This window comes from Labrus mixtus, chromosome 5 (assembly GCF_963584025.1).
Source record: "Labrus mixtus chromosome 5, fLabMix1.1, whole genome shotgun sequence".
Taxonomy (NCBI): domain Eukaryota; kingdom Metazoa; phylum Chordata; class Actinopteri; order Labriformes; family Labridae; genus Labrus; species Labrus mixtus.
The window spans coordinates 31,070,352-31,095,761 of NC_083616.1; the positions used below are offsets into that span (position 1 = coordinate 31,070,352).

At 41.3% G+C, this 25,410-nt stretch overlaps 5 protein-coding genes across 18 annotated transcripts in view; 2 read left to right on the forward strand and 3 right to left on the reverse strand.

The window, feature by feature from the left end:
• Positions 1 to 5,721, forward strand: part of ank1a (ankyrin 1, erythrocytic a) — a 125,483-nt gene extending 119,762 nt beyond the window's left edge. For all 10 annotated transcript variants that reach the window (XM_061039204.1, XM_061039198.1, XM_061039200.1 and 7 more), the window contains one exon: positions 1,959 to 5,721. In XM_061039204.1, coding sequence (XP_060895187.1) covers positions 1,959 to 2,012 — 54 coding nt within the window. In that variant the 3' untranslated portion in view covers positions 2,013 to 5,721. The remainder of the gene's footprint in view (positions 1 to 1,958) is intronic.
• The window catches only part of osbp2b (oxysterol binding protein 2b), a 337,585-nt gene that overhangs the window by 222,787 nt on the left and 89,388 nt on the right, over positions 1 to 25,410 (reverse strand). The window lies entirely within an intron of this gene.
• Positions 8,567 to 12,928, forward strand: eif4ebp1 (eukaryotic translation initiation factor 4E binding protein 1). Its single transcript, XM_061038964.1, has 3 exons — positions 8,567 to 8,989; positions 10,827 to 11,018; positions 12,318 to 12,928. The coding sequence occupies exons 1-3, from the start codon at positions 8,854 to 8,856 to the stop codon at positions 12,347 to 12,349; spliced, it is 360 nt and encodes a 119-aa protein (XP_060894947.1). The 5' UTR covers positions 8,567 to 8,853; the 3' UTR covers positions 12,350 to 12,928.
• spaw (southpaw) lies at positions 17,774 to 19,931 on the reverse strand. Its single transcript, XM_061038965.1, has 3 exons — positions 19,440 to 19,931; positions 18,284 to 19,107; positions 17,774 to 18,182 (listed from the first exon to the last, which is right to left on the reverse strand). Exons 1-3 carry the CDS (start codon positions 19,702 to 19,704, stop codon positions 18,030 to 18,032), a joined length of 1,242 nt encoding a protein of 413 aa, XP_060894948.1. The 5' UTR covers positions 19,705 to 19,931; the 3' UTR covers positions 17,774 to 18,029.
• Positions 20,083 to 25,274, reverse strand: dguok (deoxyguanosine kinase). 2 transcript variants are annotated; one of them, XM_061038966.1, is made up of 7 exons: positions 24,840 to 25,274; positions 24,007 to 24,116; positions 23,721 to 23,923; positions 22,525 to 22,672; positions 22,320 to 22,435; positions 21,899 to 21,998; positions 20,083 to 20,757 (listed from the first exon to the last, which is right to left on the reverse strand). In XM_061038966.1, exons 1-7 carry the CDS (start codon positions 25,027 to 25,029, stop codon positions 20,731 to 20,733), a joined length of 894 nt encoding a protein of 297 aa, XP_060894949.1. In that variant the 5' UTR covers positions 25,030 to 25,274; the 3' UTR covers positions 20,083 to 20,730. The 2 variants fall into 2 exon arrangements, with proteins under 2 accessions (XP_060894949.1, XP_060894950.1); XM_061038967.1 differs by lacking the exon at positions 24,840 to 25,274 and adding an exon at positions 24,756 to 24,822.

Sequence of the window (25,410 nt, forward strand, 5' to 3'; positions counted from 1 at the left end):
GGCGATGTAAACAAAGTGAAGATAGGACTCTGAAAACTCTGAAAACATCACAGACAGTGGGACTCGGGTGTTACACCCATTGTAGACAGTCATGACTCACAGAGTTATTTTCAGAGGATATACTTGATTTCTATTATATTTATGTTTTTAAATGACATATAAAGCCTTTAATGTTTGTTTATTTGTACGCCATAAGTTTGGAAAGTGCATCTTTTTTATTCTTTTTTAACTAATTTTAAAAACCTGAACTTCAGGACGATTGCACTTAAAGAAAATGCTGTTCATGCAAACTCTGCAGAGTTATATTTTATATTATATAGGGCAAAGTTCAATTGTTCAAATTAAATCCTCGTTTGCATTAAGATTGTAAAAATGTTTGATACCTCATGATTAACAAGAAAACAATCTTCTGTTGTCAAAAAGTACCAAAGCTGTAAAATAACTTCAGATCTTTAGTCGTAATTTTAATTAAAAGCAAAAGCCAGAAAAAAGAAAGAGAGCACTGTTGTATATGTTGGAAACATTTAGACATTGTGCAAGAGTCTGCCTGCACTTTTTGGTAATTAAAAAAACTTAAAAATAAAATATATCAGGTGCCTTGTTGTTGCTGATTTTTGTCTTGTATCAAATCAAAGTTTAACATTTTGGCATCATGACAACCCTGAATGTTAAAAAAATATCTTTACAACATATTAAATGAATGTTTCCCTGCTCAAAGTTTAGTGTAAATACTGATGACCGTTCTGGCCGCAGCACGCCACTTTATTTCTTGGTGCATGTTTTGACACGCTGGAAAAGGGTTGGCACAAAGTGCACTCAGCAAAACAAGCAGCTGAAAACGATCCTGTAATGTGACAGCTCTCAAGGTCAAAGCTGTGTGTGTGTGTGTGTGTGTGTGTGTGTGTGTGTGTGAGACTTGCCCTTTCTAACTCAAAGGCCACAACATTCCTGAGATTACTGATTTTTCATGCGACTCCCTACTGAACGTTAAACCACTTCTGCCAACCGTTTTTTGCTTAAACGCTTCTGCAGGACTAACTGGTTACTTCTCAGAGCGCAGCAGAGATTAAATAAAAGATGACCGGATTAGAGATGCACCGATTGTCACAATCAGGGCCGATACTGATACCAATGTTTACACGATCAATTCAGCTGCTGGTTTTTTGTTGTTGTAATTCTTCACGTCTGTTTTTGAAATGAGCGATGACATTTGATGTTGGATTTGTTTTTTAAGATCTGTTTTTGAGCCTTTGCCTTTATTTTGATAGGACAGTGGATAGAGTAGGAAATCAGAGAGAGAGAGGGGAATGACAAGCGGGAAAGGAGATGTGGGTTAGACTATAGCCTCCGGGGGCGCTACCTGACCGCTAGGCCATCAGCGCCCTGAGATTTTATATCTTTAAATTGTTAGTCGTCCCTACTCGTAAAACGACACTTGAACATGTCTTACAAACTGCAAGTCGCTGATCTTTCTCCGAGACGATGTCAGACTCCCACACTGCCGACATTTTCTTTCACGTTTGACCAGAAAACAAATCGGAGTTTGTCCATCAGCTGACATCTTCCGCCCAATAAAAAGCCTCTTCTCTGAATCAGCAGTTAGGAATACTAGATTTCCGGTATTGAACAGATAAACATCAGCTTCTGACATTGGTGGAGGAGACAATATTTACCAACCGGGCGATGTTTGTTAACGGGGTCAATATCTTCAGATACCGATCAGCCGATACATCGGTGCATCCCTACTTCAGGTCACTGCCCAGAAAAGTCAAACCAACCTCAGTTTAACACAGTTTCTAAATATCTAACTTAACTAAAAAAAAACATTTGCATTGACGCACTGCAGCCTGCATGGCACCTGCTCTGTCTCGTCCTGTTTTTTTTTTTTTTATTGTAGTCAGATTTTAAAAGAAAGTCGTGCTCCGTCCTGAATCCTCCTGTTCTCTTCTCTTCCGCAGAGTTCTCCACAAGATTCAACCCCTTCACCAAATCCATCGTACATGGACACATGACCAGCAGCAGCTGTCAGGAGGAAGAAGAACACACACAAAGAGGCAGACAGACAGGAATGAAGGGGCGAGAGACACCGCTTGACAACCACGGTCGACTCTGCCGACTTATCAGCACGCACCGGGAAAGAGAAGGACACAGATTAACCTGTAGTTTTTATTACCTTTTTTTTTTCTTTTTTTTTTAAAGAAACCGTTGGGGGAAAAAAAAAACATCTAATACTAGGCTAGAAGCATGATTTCATATAAAAAAGAAAAACCAAACACAAACAAAAAAAAAAAAAACTAGCAACCAAAACGTGCTTCCTGTTATCTGTATCAGCATGAGTGACTGCTGCCGCATGGCCTGTCTTTAACTACAAATACTGAGGGAATAAGAGGGGGGGGGGGGGGTGGAGGGGGGGGATGGGGGGGTACACTGCTGTGTGGGACAGGCATGCAATAGGGGCTGTGGTCAGTCACACGCCCTGTTTTCTAAACAAAGCGGGGGGACGTCTATCAGTCAAAAAAAAAAAGGAGACATAAACACTGAGAGTTACATCATCTCTAGGCAACAGGTTTCCCTCCTCCTCCTCCTCCTCCTCCTCCTCCTCCTCCCCACGACAAACTCGTCCAGCTAAGAGCATCGCAAACTCGTTTTAAAAACCTGTCAAAGTCCAGTGAAGCTACAAGTATCACCAAGGATATCGGTGTTGTACATAATATCGTATGCACTAAAAATGCTCGACGTGACTGTGTGTTGTTTTCTGTTCTATGCGATTCCACTGATGCTGCTGTTTCAGGTACATAAGAGTTCCCCTCCCTGTTTTTTCTTCCTTTTTTGGTTCGTTTTGGTCTGAGCCTATATATTATTATTCTATATATCTTGAGATCTCTGTGGGTACAAGAACATACAAATGTTGTGTCGCTCTGCCTGTTTTTTAAAACGTCCGATCTCTGTGCGTCAGGTCGTTTGTTTCTTTGTGCTTTTCATGTGCTTCCACTTTTTTTATTTTTTTGCGTTTGACATGTTGAACTGTCGAGGGAGGACTTACTGTCTGTCGGTCGTCTACTGCACTGTGGGGTTTTTTTGAGCCTTGGGAGGCGGGTTTCTGCACCGAACCTGCCTCCCCCGACCTTCCCTCAGAGTAGTTTTGCCTTCATGGTGACACATGAGATACATGAGAGAAGGACCTACTCTACCATCCCCCCACTCCTCTGCCTTTTCTCGTCCCCCGGCGTGCAGGCGTGGCGTTAATCAGATGTCTGTCTGAACAAAAAAAAAATCCAAACACCTGTCTTCACTCTCAACCCCCCCCCCCCCTCGCCCCTCTCAGAGTAGATGTAGCAGTCCTGGTCACCCCCCAGCAGGTGGCAGGATCTCACCTTCAGCAGCTTCTGATTGACCTCATCGTGCAGTTTTATGACCCCCCCCCCCCCCCCCATATGAGGTGCACTTATACGACGCCATCTCACCACCGCTAGAAGACGTCACTTGAAGCGGGGGGGGAATGTAGCTAGTAACAAAATGTAGCGCTGGTTTTGATTGGGTGGAAAGATGGAGGATCGAGCCGGAGAGAGGAGATGTGTGTGTGACGCCGTTGGGTCGAGGAACGTGTTGAGCGTTTGATGTTTGTCTCCTTGGTAACGCCCTTAAGGAGGTGTAGCAAAGAAAGTCAGTCGCCAATCACTGTGAAGAGAAACTGTAATACTGACCCGCAACTGTGAGCCCGACCCCTTCCAGAAGCGAGATTCACTCTTTGCTTTGTGTCCTTTGTTTTTTGTTTTCATGTCTTTTAAATGTTCCTCAGAAGAAGCAATAACTGCTTACAAGTACACAAGGAAAGGATGCTTTGTGTGAGTGTGTGAGAACGTTTCAAGGCTACTCCTGACTCCACTCCAAATGATGTCAGCACATTAGTAATCCCTCATCTGATCACTTTGTGAAATAACAGTCTGAAGCTGTAAGAGTGGGCTGAGCTCCGTGTGACTTTAAACCAGCCACGCCGTCTGCAAAGTGCCCCGTCTGGTTCTGTTACTCATCCAGGAATGTAGGTGTGTTAAGTCGTAGTTTTTCAATCTAATTTAAAATCATATGCACCTTGAAGAAATCCAACTGTGTGTGTGTGTGTGTGTGTGTGTGTGTGTGTGTGTGTGTGTGTGTCCTGGATATGCAGACGTGTCAAGCTCGTCACATGACATGACGTCGAAAACGGACTCAGATCACACATCTGAAATCTTATTCACTTACTTTTTAAAGTTGATTTACCTCAATGCGTGTGCCACCATCATCGTCATCATCATCATCATCATCGTCATCATCATCATCATCATCATCACCATCACATGACATCAAGTGCATACATGCGTTTATTTCAAACTTCATGTACGACATTGAATGATTTCTCATATGTAAGTCACACACACAAAAACGTTGCAATAACCGCTCATCAGTCAGTGTTTGTTCAGTCCGGCTCCGCAGCCAGATGATGATGAATGTACGTTTCCTGGTATTCTCTTTAAGTCTTGTTATGAAGTCGTCATCTGTGTTGACCTCGTACTTTAGTAGATGTTAGGATATTCACTTCGACTCAATATCTGCCGTGTTGAGCGTCGTCTTTCATTACAAATCATGTGAGAGGAGACGTTTCCAGAGAGAAGTATCCCTACCTACACCAGATATATGATTTCTATTTTATTCTATTTTTTTAATAACTACTAACAGTAGGATGTCAATAGAGATTACACAGCAGTGTGATGTTATATTACCCCGTGTGTTAGAGCATACCGTGTGCTCACTTAGAGCTCATGATTATCGTATGCTTTGGGTAGATTTTTGAAGCAGAGGCTGTTTATAAAAAGTCCACTGCTGATGTCAGGGTTGGAAGCGAAAGGGGGGGGGGAGGGGGGGTCTGATGAAAAGACTCTGATGGATTATTATGAGAAGGCTTGGTGGCTCTGATGGCTACTCTTTCAAGATGACAAGCATTTTCCCTCAACACAACCAAACCCCCCTTTAATTTCTAACACCCCCCCCCCCCTTTTTACCAAAAAATAAGAGTGAGCCGGTTCTAAGGCTTCCACGTGGTGACGGTTTGAGCGGCGGTTTTAAAGGAGGAGTCCGGCTAAGTGCACGCGAGAGGGAGATGTGGTTTCAACCCCGAGGAAAATTCAGCTTCTGCCCTGAGGGACGAGCGAGACGATGCCATGCACCAAGTTCATGCAAAAATATTAACTGTTGCAAAAACTAGAGAACACATGTATATTCCTTTAGAATGGATTGAAGACATTATTAACGCAATAGCATATTACTCAATACTAAGGAATGCAACTGCGCACATGCACAGAAAATGTTTTTAACATAAAAGGCTATATATATATGAAATATATAAAAAAAATATATATATATATTTACTTAGAATGCTATGCACCCTTACTTGTCAACTGGGATTCTAGTTATGTTATGGATGTACTTTTAGCATCATAAAGCTGTAGCTACCAAGAGACTGTTGAGTTCTGGGTAATGCCTGCGACCTGGGGATAAATAGGGGTCTTGTGGGTATTTTAACCTTTTTTTTTGTTTGCTTTTTTTATTGTTATGGAGAGTCAAACATGAATTTAAAAATATAAATGTAAAAGCCTTTTAATCCAATCGAATCAGAAGGACATCTATTGACAATATTCTCTGTACACCAGCTCAACATTTACAAAATTAATAAAGAAATGAAATGTCTTTGTGTACAGTGTGTATGCTTTTTGTGACAAACGCCAACTACTCACAGACAAAGAACGTGTCCTTATAAACCTGCAGCTAAATCACAGGAAGATTATCACAACTAAAATAAGAGTCACCAGCATTGTGTTCATTTTTAGCATTAAAAAAATGATGCATGCAGTAAATGGAAAGTCAGCAGCTTTTGTTTGTGTTTGCATGGCCTACAAGTGAATTAGTAAGTGCTCTGTGAAGTCATAAGTCATGATAACTTCATCACACAGACAACTGGACTTGCTTAAGGTTCTTTGACATGTTTTCGCTTCTCATTCAGAGAAGTTAGTCGACTGTCAGAAGAGAAGTGAAGCCAAACAAATCCAGTTCCTTTCTGGATAAAACTTTGAAGGAGTCATTAGAAGTTTCATTTCATTATGAGTTTAATTTCTGTTTTTAGATCAGGTCTCTGTGATGACACGCTGTTTGAAATTTGCCTTTGCAGGAACTTTTTCATCACATAATGAAGTAGTGTTGAACTCCTTATTTCCCCACTATTAATTACTCAAACTTAACATGAGAATACGTAAACATAAAACAACATCACATGAACGTTACGTTGTATGGCACTTCAGTGTACTTTCCTTTCCCATGAAAACAGACAATCAAGTAGCTTGCATAAAAAAAGATTGTCAAAATGTTCCATACTTCTCCATACTTATCGATACATTCTCCATGATCTTAATGAACCATATAGCTGCAGAGGGAGTAGCTCAGTCTGAAGGGACTCGGGTTAGGAACCGGAGTGTCTCCATTTCAAGTCCTGGTGCGGATAAAAGTGGAAGTTGTATGAGAGGTGCCAATCTTCAAGAGCACCCCTTGAGCAAGGCACCGAACCCCCCAACAGCTCTGTGTAGCCCCAGTCTGACATCTCTCTGTTTAAGAATATGTGTGTATTTCTAACCTGTGTCTCTCAATGACAGAGTGTAAAACAGAATTTCCCCTTTGGGATAAATGAAGGAGGCTATGTTGAAAAAAAAAACCTCAATGTGCCAAAAGCTTTTTTTTTTTTAAGACATATTTTCACAAGACAGATGTCTGCAAGAGGAATGAATCCATCAAAGAGTGCAAGCTAACTCCTTCACGCTGTCTAGATTACACACATAAGTCGGCTACGTCTCAGTACTATTTGTGCAGCTTAGACAGCGTGCAGGAGTTTGCTTGTACTCTTTGATGGATTTGATGATTTAAAACAACAAAGTTCCCAGTATTTGACTTCTAGTTTTGTTTCAGTGGTATCAATATCGTTTGATTTTTTACTAGTCTCATGCCGTGGTTAAAATTATAGTATCATGACAAACCTAACAACAACAAACAAGAGGAGATCAAATAAATACCAGAAAATATGAGAGCAAATCCAGCCAGGAGATATCTGAGGACGACTGGAGTGACATTTTGAACCATCAGGTCACAACAACCTGTTCAAGGGCCTGCCGGGAATTCTGCTGGAAGAACTTAATTTGTTTCTTTAGAACCCCAAAGTTGAGGTTTTTGCAGCAGGGTTCTCAGGGTCAGAACAAATGTTGGAGGCAATGTGATAAATCAATGGCAGATCACTTGCTCACAGGTCCAGCCATTTTGGAAGGAGGTTACAGAAGTAATGAGTGTCATGTTTAGAATAAACGTGGACTGAATCCCGGACAATCTCATGTCAGATAAATATCTATAAAGTCTTTCTGGTTGCAGCTAAGAAAGCAATCACACGGAGATGGCTGCAGGCAAACCGCCCATCAAAGGATGACTGGTTAGAAATAATCAAAGAAATACACCGCATGGAGAGACCGACCGTCTCATTAAGGATGAAGATTGTTGATGGACGGCCTGCCTCCCCCCACCCACTTGCTCCCTATCCCTCTTCCTGCATCTTATCCCATCTCTCCCCCTATCCCCTTCGAAGCCCGGTGCAGTCTAGACCTGTGAAGACTGTTTCGTCATGAGCCGGGGATCCAGCTGAAGATTTCTGCCTTTTAATAATAAAGTTTTTTCTTACCACTGTAACTGTTGCTGCTTTGTTAAAGTGCTCATGATGGATAGGCCGGATCTTTGTAACATAACAATGAGTAAAGTCTTTTACCTGTTTTATGTAAAGTGTCTCCAGATAACACTTGTTATGAGTTGACGCTATACAAATAAAAGTTGATTGATTGATTGAAAGTTTGACCAATATATAAAAGTCTGGAAGAAATGGAATATGTACTGTACGGAATGTAACTCAGCTTAAATGAAAAACCCTGATTTGTGTATTTTGACTAATGTATGGCTCAGGTTACCTTTTTTATTTTCTTTACTTTTTTATTCCCTTCTTTTCTTTTGTCTCGTTTTACTCTGAAAATATAAAAAAAAAGAAAAAGACCGAGTCAAGACCAAGACCAAGACCAAGACCAAGACCAAGACATTTAGGGATCCAGACCGAGTCAAGACAAATGAAAAACCCTGATTTGTGTATTTTGACTAATGTATGGCCCGGGTCTTTTATCTTGTTTTACTCTGAAACTATCAACAACAAAAAAAGAAAATATGAGAGCAGAAAAGGAAAAGTGGTTAAGGCTTTCTACAAGTTTACAGTCTCCTCATTTTAAACGTTTTAGACCCTCTATCTTCTGCATAATATTGATGTTTGGACTTAGTTAAAGAAGTGTTGAACTCTGCAGGGGGCGTTAAGATCCTGCAGGGGGCGTTATGATCCAGTAGGGGGCGTTATGATCCTGCAGGGGGCGTTATGATCCTGCAGGGGGCGTTATGATCCTGCAGGGGGCGGTATGATCCTGCAGGGGGCGGTATAAGTGTTTTCCTCTGCCTGTCTGTCTGCCTGCCTGTCTGTCTGTGTTGTTTGTGTGCATGAAGAGTGAAGCGGAGCGACGTGTGCTCAGGTCATTTAAAACAAAGAACCTGGACACTGTGTGTGTGTGTGTGTGTGTGTGATGTGACAGCTTAGACACTGCCTTTCACCATTTGCACTTATGACAAAGAGATATTTATTTGTATGTATCCGACATTCTGTGAGGCCAAAGCAGGATCTGAAACAGGCTCTGTGTGGTGTTGCTTTGTTGTTCAGTCGAGCCTGTTTAGTTTAGTTAGTTGTTTGTAATAGTAGAGAAAATGTCTACTGAGTGCCAGAAGACCAGTGCAAAGAGCATCCCGTCGACCAGGAGGGTGACCATCAACGACGCGGCGCACATGCCCCATGACTACTCCACGACCCCCGGAGGGACCCTGTTCAGCACCACGCCGGGCGGTACGAGTCTGTTTGTTTCACTTTGTTAGAGGACACATGTTGAGTGACTCTCTGCAGACACATGTTCGTGTTCTCCTGTTAAACAGCAGAGAGGTCAGGCTTCAGCTGTCTCCATGTGGTCCCTCCTGTGCTGTCAAACCACAGCTAGCTCTGGAGCTAACTGCTAACGCTAGTGTTTAGTCGACCAGAGAGGACCGATTAACCGACTCTGACTAAATGAAACAGTCGTGACATTAGAGGCGATTTGTTTTATTTACTTGTGCATTTGTTTTGTCGTGAATTCAGACCGTGTGTTAGGGTTTATTAGGACTTTTAAACCTGCAGATTTTGTGGACATCAGCGACATCTACCGTCCTCTGACGTTAGTGACCAGTGTTGCCAGATTTCGCGAGAGAAACAAGCAACCAGCTCTATGGAAACAAGCCCAAAACAAGCGACCTGGCTCCTTAAATAAATGGAATGAAGCCAAACAGGTTACCTAACCTACCACATAGTTTAAAAGAGAGGTCACTTGATAGCAGTAGATATATATGTGTGTGTGTGTTTGTCTTATCTCAGTTTGATTTGGAAATGGACAAACTATCGCTCATAACAAGCGGACCTGGCAACACTGCTAGTTCTTGTCTTACGTCATCGACAACGTAATCAGTGATTGGTTGTTCCCAGCTAACTCGCTTGTAGTTCGTTTTAATTAGAGAAGACACTAAAATACAGGTTGTCTTTAACGTAAGAACTCAAAATATATCAGACCTAAATATTAGGCCTGATACTGACTTATATTATTATATAAATATATAATATATATTATTATATGTTATTATAATTATATTATATATATTATTATATCAGACCTAAACATTAGGCCTGATACTAACTTATATTATTATAATTATATTATATATATATTATTATATTAATTATTATTATTATTATATCAGACCTAAACATTAAGCCTGATTCTAACTTATATTATTATTATTATTATTATTATTATTATTATTATTATATATTTATTATTATTATATCAGACCTAAACATTAGGCCTGATACTAACTTATATTATTATAATTATATTATATATATATATTATTATATTAATTATTATTATATCAGACCTAAACATTAAGCCTGATTCTAACTTGTCATGTCTTTTTCTCTGTTTTTCTGTTAATTGGATGATTGCTGCACTGTTGTTTTATTTTTCATGCTTTTAATAGGATTTTATTGTTGTGTATTTGACTGTTGGGATTTTTTATTTTTTCTGTAAAGCACTTTGTGACGTTGGTTTTGATAAGTGCTTTATAAATAAACTTTATTATTATTATTATTATTATTAATTATAGAATTGAGTGTTCTGGCAAAAGTTCCATAACCACCAAGGTGCACGGAGAGTCAAACAGCTCCAGCATCACTTGAAGTATGAAAATAAACTTATTCAGACGTTTTATTAGACTGGTCTTAGTATGAGGTGTCCTAAACCACCAATACAAATTAATCAATACATTGATTTATACCTACTACTGTTTTATAAAAATGGTGAAATATCAATTCCTGATGAAGAAGTTAGTATCTGCTGCCCGTCTCCTTTTGAAAACAGGCATTTGAAGCAGGGCTGTCATTTCTTCTATTGTGTAACTGCGTCTGACTTCATGTAACCATTGTTCAGTCAGGGGAGGGAAAGGCCTAATCATGTTAATGGTTAATGTTTTGTTTTTGTTTGATTATTTCTCCATTTTTCTCCAGCTCGTCTTAGACGCTTCCCAAAAAAGTTTTATTTTTATTTTTGGCCAGTCAGCCGACGCTCATCAGTCTGCTCTCCTTTCTCCTCACTCAAAAGGTACCAGAATCATCTACGACCGGAAGTTCCTGCTGGAGCGCCGCAGCTCTCCGATGGCCAGAACTCCTCCGTGTGGTCTGCCAAATATTCCCGGTGTGACCAGTCCTCCCATCAAAGACGCCATCGAGAAGACCCCTAATGGAGAACTACTGAACAACAACAACATCACTGCTCCTGAAACCAAACACACTGGTATGTACACAACGTGTGGAAACGTTTGTAACAGGGCTGCACGATAACTCCTGATGTCAGCGTCATGTTGATGTGAGCCTTCACAAGAAACATGTCACAAAAAGTCCAAATTTATCACAACAAATAAGAAAGATTATATTATGTTAACTCAGTTACACTTAATCAGTCAGTGTGATTTCACTCTTTAGATAGAGGTCCATCCTGTCACAGTTTGATGCAGGAGCTGTCGGCTACCTTCAGTGTGATGCACGTCAGTGTGCAGGAAGTCTGCCTCCAATGTTCAGAAGTTAAAACCAAGAAATGACCAGAATTTGGCTGCTTAGGAATTCTACTGATGTTGTGTAGAAACATGTTCTAGTATCTTTTTAGTATCACGTCTGAGTTTATAATTCTGCTATCCTTAAACAAATCGCACACCATACCTCTGAAATATTTCAAGATTTCATATATTTGTCATTTTAACTAGTTTATCTTTATTAATCTAACCCCTTTTTAATTGTGATTAATCCCATGCTATTGATCTGTTTGAGTTACATCTGCACAGTCAGCGATTAGCCCGGCTGATCATTTTCTCCCTGTAGTCACACGACACTGCTACAACATGTATCTTGTAATGTATCATTTCACTTATTTAACTCCATACATATCTTAAAGGGGTTATATGTAACTATCAAAAATACTGCGTTTGTAGCGATACCGCAGGCCGTTAGGCGAACTGCACCAGTAACCTGCTGCTCGCTCTCCCTCGCGTGCTCGTCATACGTGCTCGTACGTACACAACGAGCAAATGTGGTCATGCACATGTGAAGGAGTCTGTGTGTCTGTATTCAGTCTCTGCAGGCTGAGAGCAGGAGTGTGTGATGAGTTTGTTCTGTTGATCTCTGTAAGCGGAGAGGAGTGAGGAGGACGTTGAGAATGCGCAAAAAATGTCACTTCCTGGAGCTTTCATGGAAAATACGACCCGGGGAAACTTTTTATACAGGCAGCACAGATAGACAGTGAACATCTACTGTTTCACATCAGTTAACCCTTCGCTTATTAATAATCATAATAATAATAATAAATAATAAGGCGTAAAAAGTTACATATAGCCCCTTTTAATTAGACAATGTGCTGTTATCCCAACTCGGCTCATTTTTATCCCCCCAAAAAAACCAACCTCCCATAAAAGGAAGCCTGTGTAAGAGTGAAAACCACTGATAGAAAGTCTCTGAACTCCTGTGAGTTAGAGAAGGTATGAGAGAGTTACTCCTACTTCTTCAGTGTTCAGTTAATGATGTGTTTGTTTTCTTTTTGAAGGTGATGATGCACAGTTTGAAATGGACATCTAGTCAGTCCTGGTACGGGTGGTAATACATCAGACTTCTCAACAAGACGCTGTGAAGAGAGGCTCACGAGCGCCGTCTCTGTTCCCATTATCCATTCCAGGAGGACGGAGGTTTGCCCCGCAGTATCTCCAGTGTCTTAAAGTCTGTATCGATCTTTTTATGCCCAGAACAAATCTGTAAACACACTTTATTCTTTTTTTTCTTTTTTTTTCTGCCTGATGGCTTAAACCTGATTTATGTGTGACTAAGTGTGCCTTCCTGTAGCGGCTACAAGTTTAAAGTCAACACTGAGAAAATGTTTTTACACCAACTGAACCTGATCTCTAAGAACGGACAGAGATCTGAATTCTTTCCATTCCAGATGGAGTTGTTACCTGATGTGCTCACCTCGAGTCAGATTCTGCCTTCAAACCTTTAGAGACTGTTTCTCACTTGTCGACCGCTCTCTTTCAAAACAAGTTCCTCAGCTGAAGTGTCATGCAGAGAATGTAAAACAGATTTTTTTGATGGAATTTTGAAACAGATTTTCTCACCATTTGTAGGTCAACAAATCATTAAAAACAAACACCATGAAAGCAAAAACAAACTCTAGTCGTGTATTTGTCTTTGTGCTCCTTGAAGGGTCATGTCAGCAACACTTAACTCACTGCCACATAAAGTTTAATGATCCACTGTTTCTACCTGAAGTGTCCTGACGGGTGATTGCTGCACCCAGTCCCACACTGTGCATAGATCAGTACAGCAGCAGGCTGATCGGCACTGTGATGGCAGGGCGCGGGTCAAACATTCAAAAAGAAAAAACATCATTCAGGTGAACCTCAGGGTCAGGGCATGATAAAATACATTGGAACGTGTTGCTATACGATGATTTAACTACATACAAATACAGAAAACCTCAGAACAAACACACACTCACACACCTGTAGTTGATGTATTTACTGTGTGTTCATAGATTTCAGACGAGAAACTTTCCATGTCCTGTCAACTTGATCATTTTTTGAATATTTTAAAAACTAGTGGTTATGTTGCCCCATACAGAGAGGGACATTTTGGGAGGTGAGAGTGCAGCAAATGGCCGGGGTCAGATTTGAACCCACGACCGCTGCAATGAGTACTACAGCCTCCGCACATGGGGCGTGCAACATAACCACCAGGCCATCGCTGCCCCCCCCAGAAAAGTCAGCTTTGAGACGAGGGGTGCATACAAATATGAAACATGACTGTAGTCCAGCACAGACAGAAAAGAGACAGCAAGCAGTGCAATGGATTGAAAAGAGAAACAGGATTTGATTCTTAAGTAAAAAAACAAGTTTCAGCTTCAACCGTTTTAACAGCTGCTGGATATGAGATGTTGGAGCTGTTTAATTATTCTACAGGTTTTCTTTATTTAGAATAGATTTTGGGTAATATTTTCTTCTGCTAGTTATTTGTTTAGTACATTTAGTTTTGTGGGCACCAGAGGTTATTTAAGAGGCAGGTAGAGGACCAGCATGCACCTGGGTGGGCCTATGAGAGGCAGCAGGAGAAACGACTTTCTTTGTTCTTTTGTTTGCTTTCTTTAAATAAACCACCAAACAACCTGCAGATCTCTTGCATTGATTTCTTTTGCCTGCGTACATCACATCCCCCATGGTGCATCAGTGCTCATTTGATTATGTTTGATATTACTTTATTTAGATTTTTTATTGTTTTTGGACAAATAGCCACTACATGAGGTGTTGAAGAGAGAGATCCATCAGTCACCTGAAGTACAGAGAGATCTGTAGCTGCAAACAGGCTCGGGTTTGGTGGTTCAGATTTTGCATTTGAAAACAGCAACAGACTTTTGTTTTGTCTGGTTTTAAAACAAGTTTCAAATCGTAAAAGTTTGAAGTGTTAAAAAGCAGTTAGAGAGCTTGTTCAGGAGCGTGTGCTGAGCAGTGAAATGTTTTGGTGTAAGTAAGGAAAAAAAAATCACCCTTCTGTCTTTTAAAAGAAAAATATATCTGACTGCAAAAGTTTGCCTTGAAAAATCCAAACATGCAGAATCTGAATCTCACTTTGTCTGCACCCTGCCCTGTGTTTGATTAAAGTGACTGCACAGAAATATTTCAACCTGCTGCTGATGATCCTGCTCGCTTTACAAATGTTATAAAGAAGCACGAGAATGAACTTCAGTCTGTCTCATAACCAGATAAAAACTCCTCACAGCAGCTTTAAAGTATGTCAAAAATCTAATCTACGTTTCTACATGAAACGTCTCGACTGTTTCCATGTTGCTTAAACATCCTGAGCAGCACACGTCCAATCAGAGGAATTCCTCCCGGAGCTCACGGCCAACTGATAACCTCAGTCAGTGGAGTGTATAAAGAGAGGTCAATATACGACTGAACACAGCTGGGCGAGACCCCCCCCCCCCTGGACGGGGTCATGTCATCAGCTGTTCTGTTCCAGCTCCGTCACTGTGCACACATTGTACTGGATTTATTCTGAAGTGGACAGTTTATGACACAACAAGTCTTAGAAATGTTTTCTGGCATTATTTCATTCCGTTCAGTGTTTTATGTTTAATGTGAACGATGTTGAATGTTGTTTTATGGCTGCGGAGTCGGTGAAGAGAAGAACAACCTCTCACCTTGTGGGACCAGTAAAGGTAATCTGGATGACACCTACCTGCAGCAGTGGTGTTCTGCTTTACAATAAGAAAAAATATTCAATCTTGTTGCTGATGGTCTTGTGTGCTTGGGTTCAGGACTTAGAGGTATTACTTTCAGTCTGTTTTATTAGCAGTTAAAATCTGCTCACAGGAGCTTTAAGTTGACCTTTCTAAGCCTCGTGTGTCGTTGTAATGCAGACAGACGTCATAAATTCTTCCTCAATGAGCATAAAAGTCCATGTTTAGTCCAACGTTTAGACCTGCTTGTTGAAGAAAAGACATGACCTGATGTCTGCTCTGTGTCAGACGTGTGGATTGAACAGTTTCAGCTGATCAGATCCAGTCCAGCCGGTCCGTCCTCCACAGTAGCTCCAGCATCCAGACGGTGACTCTCTCTGCACTCCCTCACGTCGCTCTGTGTTTGTTTCTCCCCTTGTCACCTCTGCTTCCTGACACCCCCGCCCCCTCCTTCCCTAAAGTAAACAAATGCTACTGCTCCCCCCCCCCCCCCCCCCCCTCTTTGCTGCATCACTCATTTTGTGTAGCTCTCCTGTTTGATCACAATCCACAAAAGAAGGCCGGACACTAATGAGCTGTGAGCTCTGGATGTGGATTGGAGGCGAGGAAGGCAAATACACTAAAGATGTGAGCTGGTCACAAGCCACACGAGGTAAGTGGGATTAAGATGTTGATGAGTTTCTGTGAGCAGGTTGAGCCTCTGAGGAGGGATTTTTCATCGCTCCCTGAGATGTATTGTGTGTAAACGAGCTGCTGCTTCAAGATTAAAACATTTGAAATTACAAAAATCAGAAGGTTTTGCAAAGACACAAGAGCGGGGCAAATGAATTTGAATAATACATGAGACACTTGATGCCTTTTTCTGTGAACATTAAATGTAAATAAAACACAATGAAGCCCTGAAAACTTTGACTTTAAAAAGTAATATGTGCATGTTGTCTGATTCTCTCGCTTTAAAAATGTTTGCCACATCATTGGTCTTTTTAAAGGATGTCTTTTTGGTCTTTTTGCCTTAATTAAGACAGCAAGAGAGAGATATGACATGCAGCAAAGAGCCGCTGCGATGAGGTCTACAGCCTGATCCGTGCCCCATCACATCCTGTTTTTTTAAATCCCTTTTACAAACGTCCTATTGATTTTTAATTTTTTTTTTTTTTTTTTAGAGCTTTATTTCAAACTGTGCAATTCAACACTTCAGATCATTTTCTAGTCATTTTTAGGGGTTTATATATTAAATATTTTCTTATTTAAGTGTGTTTAATAGTTTAAAACATGTCAACCTGTGTAAATATGTTACTTTTGACTATTTATTTAATATTTCTGCTCAAGTTAAAGACACATTTTTGGCTTTTTCTTGAGAAAGTAGACACATTATTTTTCTATTATACTTAACAAAGTCTAAAAGTTTTACTTGCATGACGTTATAAGCGTGTATAATAACACACGTTAATTTGGATCTTTATTAACTGGTTCAACTTTTATTCATTCTGGAGAAATCATTGAGGACAAGCCCTGATTTAAAATGATGTGGAGAGAACAATTAAAACGAACAGATGACCAAAATCAACAACGACAAAATACAAAGATTATAAAACCAGAAGAATAAGACACCACAGAAACATTTACACTCATGAGCACACTGATTTGTCATCATGTTTTTAAATTGACTCATGGTAATCACTGTATTGAGTTTTAATCAGGGCCCGACCGATATTTGGTTTTCGGGGTCGATACTGATAATCGATATTGGGGAGAAAAAAAAAAATCTGATACCGAAATATCGTCCGAGATGAGATCTATGTTCAATCTGTAGAGATAGATGGATATAAATAAACACATTTATCACGTTCATCCCTCAGTTATGAACACTTATGATATATAAGGAAGACAAGATGGTCACTCATCTAGAACTGTGCATTAACGTGTGTCTTTACACTCTGGAGATGATGATGATTGTTGTAATCCATAAAGAAAACTCTGCTAGTGTAATACAATGAAACTCAAATTAAATGCTTTTTGACTGGTGAATAAATGGAGTGATATCGGTGCATATCTGTGATAAAATTAGCCGATACTGGGGCGCTGGTGGTGCAGTGGTTAGTGCGCGTGCCCCATGTATGGAGGCTATAGGCCCAGGTTCGATTCCAGCCTGTGGCTCCTTTCCCGCATGTCATACCCCTCTCTCTCTCTCTGTCCCTGATTCCCAACTCTATCCACTGTCCTATCTCTTCATTAAAGGCACAAAAGCCCAAAAAATTAATCTTAAAAAAATTAAAAAATAGCCGATACTGATAGTCGATTGATATGTTAATATCAGCTGGCTGATGAATCGGTCGGCTCTGGTTTTAATGTGTTTAGTAATGTTCAGGTGTGAGCAGCACAAAAGGTAAAGGATGTTTTCCTGATCATGTTTACTCGAGGAACCCTCAGCATCATCGAGTGCTTTATAAATAAAAGAGCAGCCCGTCTCGTCTAACTGTTAATGACGGACGACCAACTTTATCATACAGGATGCAAAGATGATTAATGCTGAATAAAGAAGACCTCATGAGTTTTATATGATATCATGTTCGGGGCATTAATAATCATAAAGCTCAAAAGTTAAGAGCTTATATATTTACATCCAAGTCAAAGACACATTTCTACCTGCTGCATACAAAAGTACACAAAGTATTCTTTTCTATTCTGTCTATAAATAAATATAAAGAGTATTTGACGATTATTTAATCCAAAAATTAAACCATTAAAAAAAAACACAAAACTTCACAACCAAGTCAAAATAAAATGTTTTATTATATATTTTTTTATATTTATGTACAAAATATATATTATAAGGTATAAATAGATTAAAGTTAAAACATTGGATTCATGGATTTCTCCTTATCACATTTATATATTTTAACGTGAGTCACCCAGTATGGATGAAAAGTCACATTTAGTGTTTTGTTGGAGAAATCCATCAGTAACATTTTCCATGTAATGTTTTTTTTTTTAAACTGAGTTTCTTCAGGATCATGCTTCATCCAGTCCTCAGTGACAGCCACACTCTTCTACTATCATGTCCTCGTGATGCCGCAGGGCCAGGTCGTCGCTCTCGTAGTACAGCATGGAGAGCGGGCTGAGGCGCGTCGGCACGCAGGACGCACAGGACACTCTCTCAGGGTGGTGATGACGCAGGAGGCTCTGGAGAAACAAAAAGAACATTTCATGTGAAGAAAACAGCAACAAAAAAAAAACGAGGAATGTTTGAGACGTTTGTGAAGAGTGGAAAACTTTAATCTCACCTGCATGTAAGCGTGGTTAGTGGGATGGAAGGAGTCGTCCAGCGGGGAGGGGCACTCGCCCTCACAGCGGTACGCATTGAAGCGCTTCGGGTGAACAATCCACTCGTCCCAGCCGATGTGGTCGAAGTCCACCCACATGTCCACCCTCCGACACAGCGTCCTCTGAGACGGCTCTGCTGCTGGCGTCGGCGGTGACGGCGGTGCAGCTGTAGAAGAATCTCCATCCGTCACCCTCATCCTCTCCATCCTGTTCCTTTTGTGGCGTCGACTCTGCCCGTCGCTGCTCGCTCTGTCCGTGGTCACATACTTGGAGTTCTCCACGGCGTGAATGAGACTGTACGCCGCGTGGCTTTCCTGTGGCAGGCTGTGTTTGGAGAAGATGACCATCATCACCCGGTTTGTCGTCGGATGGAGAGTCTTTCTCCGCCTCGATCCCAAATTCTTAAAAATCACGTCTCCCTCGTGTCCACCTCCGCTCCCCTGATCCTCCTCGGGCTCCCCTGACGCCTCCTGTCCCGACACGCTGCCTCCCTGATGCAGCCAGTACTTCAACAGAGCGGTCACGTCAAACACCTTCCAGGAAGACTTCGAGCTGCTGGGCGATGTGACCAAACTCCCCAGGAAAAGCTCCTCCTCTCGGTGGCACGCCGCGCCGTCAGGGTCACAGCTCTGCTCTCCGGAGTGATACAAATCCACCGTGGCCCGCTTGGATCCGGAGAACGCCGGGAGTCTGATCCGGAGTTCCGCCGACTGAACGAGCTCACCGGCAGAGACGGACGACATGTCAAACGAGATCGTCCACCTTCCTCCGGCTTGATGACAACCTGAAGGTTAAGACGGAGTAAGAGATGAGCAGTCTGGATGTCTTCAGGGGGAAAAGCAGATCCCTGGACAAATGTCAAAACACAGAGCAGTGGGAGGGGAGAGCAGGGACAGGATGTGTATTGAACCCCCCTGTGCAAGGACGTCTGAGGGCTAATATACACACCCTCTCACGTAAAAACACAAGGAGCCTTTTAAGTCCAATAAGCATTTTGACACTTGCTGGGGTTGTAAAGAGGGAGGGGTCTGATAACACAGATAACACACAGAGCTGCAAGAGGACACAGACAGGACATGATACAGTTTACAGACAGAAAACAGAACGTTTACTCACCTCTGGCTACAAGGCTGAGGACAGAGTCGGAGCTCTGCGCTGACAGGTTGTCACCCTGTGCGGTCAAAGTGTCTGACGGCGAGGAATCGGCCGTCCTGAAGGAGCGGTATAGCTGCATCATGTACGGAGGGAATCTGCTGCCGGGACTCACCGACAGATTTCTGAAACCGGACTCGAGGCCCGAGCGATGCCTCCGACCCTGAGAGGAGAAAACAGAAGAGCAGAGGAGGAGCGTGCAGAAAACTGTGAAGACCCTCGCTTCCATTCCAAGTCCGAAAGAGTAGAGAGAGAGAGAGAGAGGAAAAGGTCTGCGTCCTTCCTCCAGCTGGTCTCAGGCTGAAGTGATGCTCTGTGCAGACGGCCCTTTATAGTGGACAGCTGCCCTTTGATGACCCCTGACCACTTCAGGCATGTGAACAGCCCCCCTCTGATCACCAGAGCACATCACAGGGAAGGGGAAAAGACAACATTTAGCCAAGGTCATTGTCCTGTCAAGAGGGCTCCACCTTTTGTGCTCCTTCAGGAGGCTAATCCCTTTGAGATGCTAAAATTCATTAACAAATAACACTTTAAATGCTTGTACACCCATTAGCACCTCCGTGTTACAAACAACGTGCCAAGTCACACAAAACGAAACAAAACATCACAAAAAAGCAATTTATTTATTCACAATCAACGTATACAATTTGACTGAATCCATACTTTCCCTTTATTAAACAAACTGAGGTTATAAAATCACATTAACATCTGCATTTCAGTCACTAAGACGGGTGTTTTATCGTATTAGAGAGGGAATAGTTATCAGTATTTCAAGTGGAATAAACAGTACAACGATGGAGTATCTTAACTACAAACAAATAAACAAGTAAACAACAAAAAGCTTTAAATCTGAAGATCAGAACCAACAAGAAGAAAGTAATGGACTGAGGTCATGGACCTTATCAGAAAGAGGAAGTCTTCAAACTTTACGTTTCCTTCTTTCTATGAGAAAAGCTCTTTCTCGGAGCGGGGAATGTTAACGGCGTTCCATTTGTGAAAAAAAAGTCGGACAAGCAACACGGACGCCAGAGATATGAACTTAAACATTCCTGTTGATGCACGTAGCAGCCATGTTGGATTTTCAGTCGAGCTACAGAAGTCACTCCGAGTTTCCCTAGTTGGAATTCTGACTTCAGGTGGGGGGGGGGCGCGTTCCTGATGACGTATCAAACTGGCATCTTGGGAATTTCCGACTTTCGAGGTGAAATTGAACGCACCACAGAGCTGTGCTGTCTGAGGTCTGACCGTCTCTTCACAAAGCGTTGAAGAAGTTCTTCACCTGTGAAAGGAAAAAGGTGAGCGCGGATCAGACAAAGAAATGTGTCTGTTAGCTTTTCACACATTCATAAAAACTAAATCAAAAACATCCAGAGAGTTTTTTAGGGTTAGCTGCTGTTTGAACGTCAACGACCACATGTTCCACCCTGACTTTATTCAGACTTTTTGTAAAATGTCTTTAAGCGGTCTTAGTGATCTGATGTGTGAATGTAGCAGGTAAACATCGGGACATTTCACTGTGAGGAAGAGGAGGGGAAGAGTGATCTTTACATGGTGTTTAGTTGTTCATCACCCGGCCAGTGTGTGATGTTAAACCACATTAAACAAATGTTTCATGTCATGGATCAATAAAGTATTCATCTATCTACAGATCAACTGAATTAGATTAAAGAAGACAATATATATGTGCCTAAAAAGATGGTAGAATAACTTTATTTTTCTCAAAAATTTCTCATAGTCCACTGCACAGCTCCTACATTACACCTTTTGTACATTGAGTTTTTTATATTTTACATTTTTAAATTCTATTTTATATATTGTAATATCTTCTTATTCTGTATTATTTAAGTTGTTGCTAGTTCTGCTTTATTTCCTTGTTAATTGTTTAGCACCAATACACCAAGTCAAATTCCTTTATGTGTAAATGTACTTGGCAATAAACCCCGATTCTGATTCTGATTATATTAAACAGCACTTTCTTCCCCTATGTGGAGCATGGTCAAGTTATATCTCTGTTTCTCTATTATGTAATTACACTTTTGTAACGCTTCATTTAAAATGTCATCAGCTGCTATCGTCTTTTGTGACTTTATATGTCGCTGTCATAGTCAGCAGCAGACGCTGAGATGCCCCCGCAGTTATGGTCGGCCACTGCAAGGTGGCAGCGCCCGCATGTCGGCTGTCAGATTCATCAATAAAGGCAAAGAAACTTTCATCATAGCGGCCTGTTTACATCGTGTTACACCCCTCCAGTCCCTTAAGGAAAATCTCCAGCTGTGAAAGAGCAACTCTGGAAGATTTCAGACTTTTTTTATTTACAAATTTTCAGAAGGGCTGATGACTGTGAGGATGAGGAAAGATTGGGACAGAGCCCTCTGCTGGTCGTGCTGGGTATGACACTCTGGTACAATCATTTAACATACCTTTGTTATGAATTGTTCCCGCACCTCTGGGTCCCTCTGAAACTCCACACTGGCGTCGAGTTGTAACACGGGAATCTGTTTCAACTTCTCAAAATGTATTCTGAAAAGAAAGAGAGAGAGAGAGAGAGAGAGAGAGAGAGCAAAGCTTTAACGCAGTCCGGTCCACACACTGCTGACCGTCATCTGTTCACAAGACGAGTAACAAACAGCTGTGAGGGAAGACGTTTTAAACCAATCGTCAAACAGGAATCTGACTCCAGCATCTGGTGATAATATCTCACAGTTTGAACTTGTGTCACTATAGAAGTTTCTGTTAGAATCGTTCACAGTCAGTTAAAGTGTTTGATGGGATTTCCTCACATCAATCACCTTGATCCTGAACTTTAATGCTCATGTCATTTTTTTCTAGTTGTCTACTCACTCAGTGCTCTTCTCAACGAGCCACCTCTCGTGTTGAACGTGCAGCTTATCCAGATAGTCCAGCTTCACTCCCTCCTCCTCCGCCCTCCCTCGCCGCTCCAGACGCTCCATACATTTCTGAAAATAAGACAAAACACACAAACGTCTCTGTGTTCTCATCGGGTGTTGTAGGATTCATTATCCCGTTAAATCTGACGTGTGTGTACCTGTGGAGGAGCTCTGAGGTAGATGATGCCCTCTAGCTCCACCTGGTGGCCAAACTCCTCCACCAGCAGGGAGTGCCAGTCCTGATAGACGGCCCACTCTGTGGCGTTGATGCAGCCGAGCTCAAACATGTTCAGGGCGAAGATGTATCTGAAAGTAGAGAGAGAGAGAAGTTACATTCATGACAGAAAAATACATTTTACTGTTTATTTAAACAGTAAATATATAAGAACTATTTTCACATGTGGACGTGTACACACCTGGTATTATTCTATTACTGTATGTTTTCTCCCTTTATTTAACTGATGATATGTTTGATTTTTAACTTAAATTATATTCCTGTTTCCTGTTTTTTGAGCTGTTGTGACAAAAAAATTCCCCCATAAAGTTTATCTTTATTTAAAAGACTAGAGACACATATATTCATTTCCTACAAAGTCTATCCTGAGGAAGAATTTAAAATCTATACAAATATAAGGGTCAATTCAAATTGTTGAGATAAAAATGTGTACGGCGAAACTCCTTTTGAAACCAGCAGAGAAAAAAACTATTCAAACATATAAATGTTTTGTCTTTATTTTCAAGATGTTTTGGGGGTGGGAGTGGGTGGGTCATGGCTTCATAGAGAGGACAGGACAGTGGATGGAGTCGTCCACGGGGAGGGGAGAGAGGGGGGTGACGTGCTTCGGACTGTGTCGTCCCAACCACAGCCACCTGCGTCTTCATTCCTGCACGGCCTGCTCCGACCTCCACCTCAGCGGCGAGGCAGTGTGGACGACAGGAACGTGAGGAACACAAAGGAGAAATCCTTCCTGCATCTTATCCCATAATGATCTTCTGTAAAGCGTCTCCAGATAACAGCGTTATGAATAGGCGCTATACAAATAATGATATGATAGACTGATTGATTGATTCTGCAAATGGCTGAGGGTGGAAATTGAACCTGGTTATGGCATTTTTAAGGTTAACGCCTGCATGGGGACACACGATTTAACCACTGAGCTAAACATTTTTACTGTCATAGAATAGAAATAAAAGAATGATATTTATTCATAATTTGACTTTAATCTGAGTTCGACATAAAACCCAGCATCAAGTTGTGTTTATCATCCCTAATCCTGAACATTATTTATTATTATTATCAACACTTATAGTGTCACAATGAATTCCTGCATCTCCTCTGTCCTGACTCGCTCACCTGTCGCTGTAGACCGAGCGTTCATACACCTGCACGGGCGTTCCCTCTGAGCCGAGCAGGCGGGCTGGAGGAGGCTGCAGCTGCGTCCTCAGTCGGCTCATGCATGAAAACGTCTGAAATGTGTACGACCAGCGCTGAGGGTCCTGGTACATCATCTGCAGCAGGTTGCTGACTGTCGTCTGCGGGGGCGCGCCGTCTCTCACCTTGTCATAATAAACGCCATTGGAGACGATCAGCGAGTTCTACTTCCAATAACGATGGAGAAAAAAGGTAAAGATATGCTCACCTTGGAGGTGCCGCTCTCGATGTTCTGCCACTGACTGACTGGCTCTGCCATCACCTCCCAGTCTGGACAGGCTGACTGCAGGAGTCGTGAGAAGGTCGACTTTCCAACAGCTGGTAAACAGAGACACGAGAGAGGGATTCATCCGCTCATGTAAATATGGAATTAATAATAATAATAATTTATATAGCACCTTTAAAAACAAATGTTTACAAAGTGCTGTGACAGACAAATACAGCAAAACAACAACAGAACAGAGATCAACAGAGAGGCCAACATTATGAAAATATAACAGGAATAAGAGTCAACAGGAGAGGCAGGTCACAACAATGAAGGAAAATGAGTTTAAAATCAACCAGGAGAGAAGAAAATAAAAACTGAGGGAGAGTGTGACGACATCACATCACAGGAACACAGAATGAAGATAAACAGAATAAATGAATAAAACAACAGAGAGCTGAAGAGTTAGACGATTAAAGGAGGAGGAATTTAAAAAGCAGTAAAATGAATACAGGAAGGGAAACATTTAAAGACTAAAACATTTAAAGAAGAGAAAGATAAAAAGGTTAAAAGCAATAAAATGAATAAAAGGAAGAGAAAGATCTTTAAAAGGAGAAATCACATAAAATCAAGTCTTTAAAAGAAGTGATTTAAAGAGTCCACTGACTCTTTTAAACATCCTGTTTCTTATGAGCACCTCTCCATCTCACCTGTGACGTCATGTGTGAGTAATCCTTTTTAAAGTAGTCTACTTGTGGGACACTTGGCTCTTCCTCTAGAGGTCACAGGTGTTGTTTTGTGTTATTTTGTGTTGTGTTGTGTTGTGTTGTTCTCACCTATGTTGCCCTCGATGGAGACTCTCTTCACTGGAGCAGGTCGAGCAGAGACTGAGAGACACCTGGAGCAGGAAGACCCGAGTCTGGATGACCTCTGAGCCATCATGGTGTTACATCCAAACCTCCTGAGCTGAAACGTTTTCAGACCTGCTGTAGATTTTGAAACCCGGTAAAACAGGGCAGACATCATCTGTTAGTGTCTGTTAGAAAGTTAAAGTTGACCTCATGGTAACTCGCTCATCCTCTCCACCATGAACCAGTTCGTTTCACAGCTTCATGTATTAGAATTATTACATTTAAAACCACCGATATGAAGGTTTATGTTCACAGTGTCGCATATTTAACGAATTAAATTAAAATCTTAAGATTATAAAATCAAAACGGATCTCCTTCTTCTTCGTTTTCCGTTTTTTTCTTCTTCTTCTTCTTCTGCTTCGTTGAATGGTTGCAACCAGGGATTATTTCGATGCATTACCGCCACCTACCGTCCTGGAGTGCATGCCAAATTTATATTAAAATGAATAAAAAAATAAAAATAAAATGCATCTCAAATAACTCTCAGAAAAAAAAA